General features: G+C 45.6%; 1 protein-coding gene across 1 annotated transcript in view; it reads left to right on the forward strand.

Moving 5' to 3' along the window:
• Nucleotides 1–6,375, forward strand: part of bcat2 (branched chain amino-acid transaminase 2, mitochondrial) — a 67,238-nt gene extending 60,863 nt beyond the window's left edge. The window contains exons 9-11 of the mRNA XM_072492506.1: nt 1,408–1,548; nt 3,689–3,763; nt 5,533–6,375. Of these exons, the coding sequence (XP_072348607.1) occupies nt 1,408–1,548; nt 3,689–3,763; nt 5,533–5,574 (258 nt within the window). The 3' untranslated portion in view covers nt 5,575–6,375. The remainder of the gene's footprint in view (nt 1–1,407; nt 1,549–3,688; nt 3,764–5,532) is intronic.
• Nucleotides 6,376–7,044: the final 669 nt, after the last annotated feature.

Raw genomic sequence — 7,044 nt, forward strand, 5'->3', positions numbered from 1 at the left:
AAACTCCTAAATAGCTTCATTATCTCATCCATATTGGAGACTGGATCTGTAATATAAAGGAGCAGGTCCTCTGCATACTAAGACAATCTGTGTTCTCACCCTCCCCGCCTTATTCCCTTTCTCTTCCCAGAAGATCTGGGGCAGCACGGTAGCTTTGTGGATAGCACAATTGCTTCACAGCTCCAGGGTCCCAGGTTCGATTCCCGGCTTGGGCCAGTGTCTGTGCGGAATCTGCACGTCCTCCCCGTGTGTGCGTGGGTTTCCTCCGGGTGCTCCGGTTTCCTCCCACAGTCCAAAGATGTGCAGGTTAGGTGGATTGGCCATGATAAATTGCCCTTAGTGTTGGGTGGGGTTACTGGGTTATGGGGATAGGGTGGAGGTGTTGACCTTGGGTGTGGTGCTCTTTCCAAGAGCCGGTGCAGAATCGATGGGCCGAATGGCCTCCTCCTGCACTGTAAATTCTATGATTTTAAAAAAAAAAAATCTCAACGCTATGGCCAATGGATCAATCACCATGACAAACAAAAGCAGAGATGGTGAGCACCCCTGTCTTGTACCCCTGTTCAACAAAAAATACCCCAAGCTGAAGTCATTAGTGCAGACACTAGGGGCGGGATTCACTCAGTCCAGGCCGGGCCAGAGAATCGCCGGGACGGGCGCGAATCACTCTATGCTGCCCAACGCCGGTCTGCTGATTCTCTGGAGAGTGGAGAATCGGCGCCGGCCGGTCGCTCTACGCAGCCACCCCCTGGCGATTCTCCGCCTGGGATGGGGCGAGCGGCCGCGCAAAAAATCCAAGTCCAGCCGGCGCCGTCCACGTGTGGTCTTACCCGGTGGGACTTCGGCGTGCATGCATCCAGGGGCGGCCTGGGGGGGGGGGGCCTCCGCTGTGGCCTGGCCCGCGATCGGGGCCTACTGATCGGCACGCCGGCCTCTCGGGCTGGGGGCCTCTTTTGCTCCGCGCCGGCCCCTGTAGCCCTGCGCCATGTTGCGTTGGGGCCGGCGCGGAGAAGGGAGACACCGCGCGTGCGCGTGTTGCCGCCAGTCCCGCTGCGCATGGCAGACCCGTGACGACTATCTGACATCGGCAGCTGGAGCGGGGGGGGGGGGGGGGGGGGGGTCGCTCCAGTGCCGTGCTGGCCCCCTGTAGGGGTCAGAATCGCTGCTCCTGACGCCGTTTATGACGGCGTCAACACTTAGCCTCAGGATCAGAGAATCCCGCCCCACATTCAGTTGTTGTGCATCCCTGGTTAGCCTGTCAAAGGTTGTGGATTTTCTCCATTAGCCTCCGTGCTGACTTACACAATGAAGCTAGGTAGGCAATTGCAAGCTGGCCATTGTGTTGCTGAAGGAGAAGCGATGGACCTGCCTGTGGCGCCAGCTGTTTAATTGTGTGTTTCTTTTCAGGGGGAGTTTAAAGTTTCAGAACGAGGGATGACATTGGATGAGTTGATTAAAGGACTGCAAGAGGATCGAGTGAAAGAGGTTTTTGGTGCTGGTACAGCCTGCATCGTCTGTCCAGTTAATCAGATCGTGTACAAGGGTCAGGTGTGGCCTCTTACTTTTTTAATTAACTTTTAATTTCTGGAAGTTTCTGCAGACATGATGAAAATAGCAGAACTAGAAGCAATAATCCAAGTAAGCAATTCACGAAGCAACAAACACAATCGGTCATTTAGCTTGAACGAACCAGAGTCAGAGAGCATTCAAATTCCAACATGACCGTTCCTCCAGGAGAATAAATACCAGCTTAAACTAGATTCAACTTGGGCCAATTCAACCCATTGGGTTGGCAACAAAAACTACTTTGTTTTAATGTTTCATTACTCTTTCTCAGTACTTTTCTCCCCACACGAGCTGCTGGTTGCCATAGTACCCTTATATTGTCTCTGAGGAATACACCTCCCACGCCTCCATTTCTCGTAAAGCGCTGTTTACACACGGTGTTAAATCTATTAAATCACATTACATTTTCATAGATGGGGGGGTTGTACACTCCTTTTCCTCTAAATGTCTCCCATCCTCAGCTGAGGGCATTGATTCCTTCCTGAGGTACTGTTCCACATATACTAACAGCCCTTAAGCATCTTATCCAAAGGCGTGTCATCAAGTGCAAGTCAAGTGAGTGTTGGCAGGATACGGAATTGTAAATGGCATTAGAACCAATTCAGATTCTCGATTCATGTGAAATGCCAGCATGCAAGGTGTCAAAGAGCATTGTCCCTGGTTCCCCTCGCAGTTCACTGAGACGAACTGGAACGCCCCAGTGCTAGCTCAGCTCAGCTCAGAGTTTTTCTTGGGGTGGGGGTTTGGGGGGGGCGTGTATCGTCACACCCATGCTGTTTCTGAAACTTTGGGGGATAGTGGGGCAAGGATTCCCGAGCTGATTTTCAGCCCGTTGAACCGTACTAAATACACTCCATTCATGGTCCTGACTTTGGACTGGAACCCAGGGCGCCTGGTCCCGAGGTGGGGGTGCTGCCACAGTGCCACAAGGCCTCCAGTTCAGATATTGAGCAAAGAGAGTTGGACTGCAGCGTATTTTGATCTTTGCAGCTCAACTGAGCATTTATTTTACTCATTGAAACAATCAGAGTCTCAAGATTTGCTGCCTCAGTGGGGTGAACGTCCCAGTCCCCGTGATGGCATACTTGTAGGTAAGGAGGATCCATGTCAGGTGGCACCCAATGTGTTTCCACTACTGAACAAATTTCCCATGGGCAGGCACGGAACTGGATAGAATGCCGCACCGTGGGCACAGGCATTCAATTCAACTGAGAATGGACCCAATTAGGTCTGGTTTTTGTGGGTGTACCAGCATTTCTCTGCCAATGGTGCGCCCCCCACCATGTGGAGTTCACCATCTCCATGGAGGCTGCCAGCTCCACCAACAAAGCCAGAAACTCCCTACCCCAAAGACTGGGAGAACCTGAGGTGTCGCCCATATTTCTCTGCGAGTGTACACGTAATCAGCTGGGCAGCTGAAATGGATCAAAGTGAAGGCAGAAGAATTAACCCATTGGGTGGGAGTGACGAGGTACTGCAAGCATGGATCCCTGTCACCTGCATAACTTTGACTTGACATGTACCAAAGATTAGAGGTGATTTAGACAGTGGAAACTCATACGTATTTTCTGGTAAAGTGTAAATTTCACAATAGCAGAGAAAGTGTTCCGCATGGCAGAAGGATCAAGAACCAGAGGACACAGATTTGAATTGATTGGTAAGTGAAAGCAACACAAGGGTTTTGTTATTTTGCACAAGGAGTGGTTAAGGTCTGAAATGCTCTGCCTGAGGATTTGGTGGAAGCAGATTCAACCATGGCTTTCAAAAAGGAATTGAATAAGTACCTGAAGAAGGAGTCACAGGGAAAGAGCGAGTGAGTGGACGAGTTAAATTGCTCTTGTAACGAGTCGGCATAGACTTGACAGACCTCCTTGACAAATATCCTCCTATGCTGTAATCAGAAAAGACTCTGTTAATTGGCAGTCAGTAATCTAAAAGCACCCCATGCTCTTGGCTATCTATCTCCGATTCGGTAATTTTTCCAATTTCATAACCATGGCATCATTAACACAAAGATGTTTAAAAAGAACCAGAAAACCAAACCTCATTAGGGGTCAAAGACTCGCACAATAGAACAAGATAAGAGTGTTGTAGATAAAGCAATTTATTTCTCTTTTTTCAGAGCTATCACATTCCCACTATGGAGAATGGCCCAGATCTAGCGAAACGTTTCCTGAAAGAACTAACAGATATCCAGGTAGAAGTTAAGCCTATTTTATAAACCTCATAACATGTCTGACTGACTCTTGCAAGATCAGTGTGATGACTGCATGTAACTACTTGTGTAGAGTTTCAATGGAAATGTTCTCTTCCTCTTAGACAGCACCACAACTTTATAAAGCGTTCCTTTAAAATGGAGGAAATGATTAGGAGGTGTTTATATTTGAAGTATTCCTCCATTTTATATGCTACAAATATTATCTTCAGCCCAGTGATCAGTCAGTTCTCTCTGTGATGACGCAGCCTGGAAGGTGCATGGATCACAGTGAGAGTTGACTTTGATCTAGTCTGGAAGTTGATCCTAAGACTCCGAATCACAAGAAATGAAATTACCATCTGAAATTGCAGAGCAAAAGACTGCAACATATATTTTTTAAAAGGCTACATTTAAAGAATATTATTGGGATGTGGCTGTTGTTGGTAAGGCTGCCATTTATAGCCCATCCCCTCAGCTTTGTGACAGTTTGATACAACTAATTCAACGGAGTTATTTTCTAGACCATTCTGAGGGCATTAAAATTGACCATGTCAGCGTGAAACCAAAGTCACCTCGTCCCCGATGGAGTAACGTCCGCAGGCTTTCTTCCCAAAGGGATGATAATGAATCAGTTATTATTGTTTATACGAATCCCGTAGCTTCATATTTCTAAAGATACATTTTGATTCTAGAACCGTGGACTCAAAATAGAATATACTCAAGCATTTACTTTTTCCTTGAAAAGGAACAATGGCTTAAAGCTTTCTTTTTCTTCTTGGGACAAGAGGAATGGAGAAAACCAATATTAATTCACAGGATGTGGGCTTTGCTGGCAAGGCCAGCATTTATTACCCATCCCTTATTGCCTTTGAGAAGGTTGTAGTGAGCTGCCATCTTGAACCGTTGCAGTCCATGTGATGTAGGTACAGCCACAGTGCTGTTAGGGAGGGAGTTCCGGGATGTTGACCAGTGGCCGTGGAGGAACGGCCAATGTATTTCCAAGTCAGGATGGAGTGAGGAACACTTTGTAAAGCGGCACACAGCACCATTATCAAAAGGTTGTGCCATGGAGTGAGAAATTTACATTGCAGAATAATCACTCCACCATCTTTGGCAAACTAGGGTTGGATTATGAGGGAACAAATGAGGATGATGAAGCTCTGGGATTAACAATTGGAGATCTTAGCATCTTTGGAACTTTGTAGAGTGGGAGGAAATTTATTCTATTGAGTAATTTTTCTTAGTTTCCCTTTTTTCCCATGGCTCTGAATCTTGGTGGTTGTACCGTTGCACAGATGCCAATTGCTCAGTTGGTATCTTGCCCAATTGGGCATTCTTCATGTATCTGGTGTTTGTGAGCTCTTCGACGCTGGAAGAAAACCCAAGATAACTTGATCCTGTCCTTGTAAGGCATTGCCGTACCAGATGGTTGAGTGATTATTCTACAATGTAAATTTCTCACTCCACAGCACCACCTAGTGCTGTGTGCCTCTATATAAATTAGTCCACGGTTCTAGAACTGATTTTTCTCCGCACTCCACCAGTATTTGCCTGTGTATTTTAGCTGTTGCCCTGGCATAGACCGGGGAATCTGGTTTATCGGCTCATGTTGGATGTGGCATTCAGCTGCACTCCTTAAAAATGAGAAAGATGTTAATTCACTACAATTCTTTACCCGGATATGGTGTGTGTTTGTAACTCAGGACTGTTATGGAAGGAGAATTGACAATATACCCTATGATAAAACTATCATTGTATTCTAATTTCAGTATGGCAGGACCTCGAGCAACTGGACTCACCTGGTGATCTAAGCACTGGAAATCTGTTCCCCATTCCACACAGGAGGCCACTTCTGTTTCACTCTGTGTTAGGGTACATGGTATCCTTTGCAATCCTTTCGGTGATCCTGAGGGAAATAGCTGACATTTATTAATCTTATTCAATATAGATTTAGTCAAATTTAGATTTAATGGTGCTATCTTTTTTAGATTAATTAGTCGGTGACTAAATATATATTAGTAATTGCTTATCAACTATGTTACTGCTCTTTATGGAAGTTTGGAAATTGAATTCTAATTGATGTCAGTGACCACTCAAAGGCTTTCGCGCTACCAAAGTGCTTGGAGTTACTGACCCTGGTGAAATGAGAAACTCCACTCCAGACATCAGAAGAAATCATTCATGCTGAAGGAATTGAGAAATGTTTGGCCATGTGCACCTTATAAGTTATAATAATCAGCAATTAAAACAGAAAATGTTGGGGACTTGTAGCACGTCTCAGTGTCTGGAAGAGGAATGTAAATTTAGCAGTTTGGATCTACACTGTCGGACCTGATCTCAGAACATTAAGTTAACATGGCCTATTCCTTTCCAATACAGGTTAACCTGCTGTGCAGTTTCTGTATTTTGGGAAGAGAATTCAGTTGTTAATTTTTATCCTACAGACTATAATCAGCTGCAGGCAACCGAGTTTCATAGTTTTTCTGGGATAGGTACCAAGAGTTGGTCAGACTCACTGAGTCTCCACCACTGACTCAGACAATCTGAATTCAGCCTCTTAATATGACTTGAGAACAGGAATATTTTTGCCATTAAATTATACTGAAAAATTCCATCAGCAAGTTCCCCATACTTTTATTCATAATAGTCGCTCGGATGGTGCAAAGTTGTTAGTGATTGCACTACCAGACAAAACAACAGCATATTAAAACTGTTACACGCACAATGTAAATAACTCAGTATTCAACAGCTTCTGAAATGTATACCTTTTCCTGCATTCTCCGTTTCTTACCAAGTCAGTAACATGTTTGCAATTCTTTGCTTGTGCCTCATTAATCTACCTTGAAGGTACACAGAAGCAGATGCATAAGACCATCTCGCATTCTTTCCTTTTTGTGCTTTTTTTCCCCCTTGAAAACTCTCCATCCAGTATAGAGTGCCCGACATCCACGCTGCGCCTACTCCTGATAGGTTGTTACGGTGGGAAAAAACTTGACCACAAATCTGATGAAATCCATGGATTCTGATGAAAGGTCATAGGCCTGAAACATGAACTGTTTCCCTCCACAGATGCTGCCTGACCTCCTGAGTGTTTCCAGCATTTCTGTTTTTATTTTGGATTTTTAGAATATGGCTGCATTTTGCTTCTGTATTTAACAGCAAGCCTGCAGTGACGATGCCGTAGGTTTCATAGAATTTACAGTGCAGAAGGAGGCCATTCGGCCCATCGAGTCTGCACCGGCTCTTGGAAAGAGCACCCTACCCAAGGTCAACACCTCCAC

Source organism: Scyliorhinus torazame, chromosome 29 (assembly GCF_047496885.1).
Source record: "Scyliorhinus torazame isolate Kashiwa2021f chromosome 29, sScyTor2.1, whole genome shotgun sequence".
Taxonomy (NCBI): domain Eukaryota; kingdom Metazoa; phylum Chordata; class Chondrichthyes; order Carcharhiniformes; family Scyliorhinidae; genus Scyliorhinus; species Scyliorhinus torazame.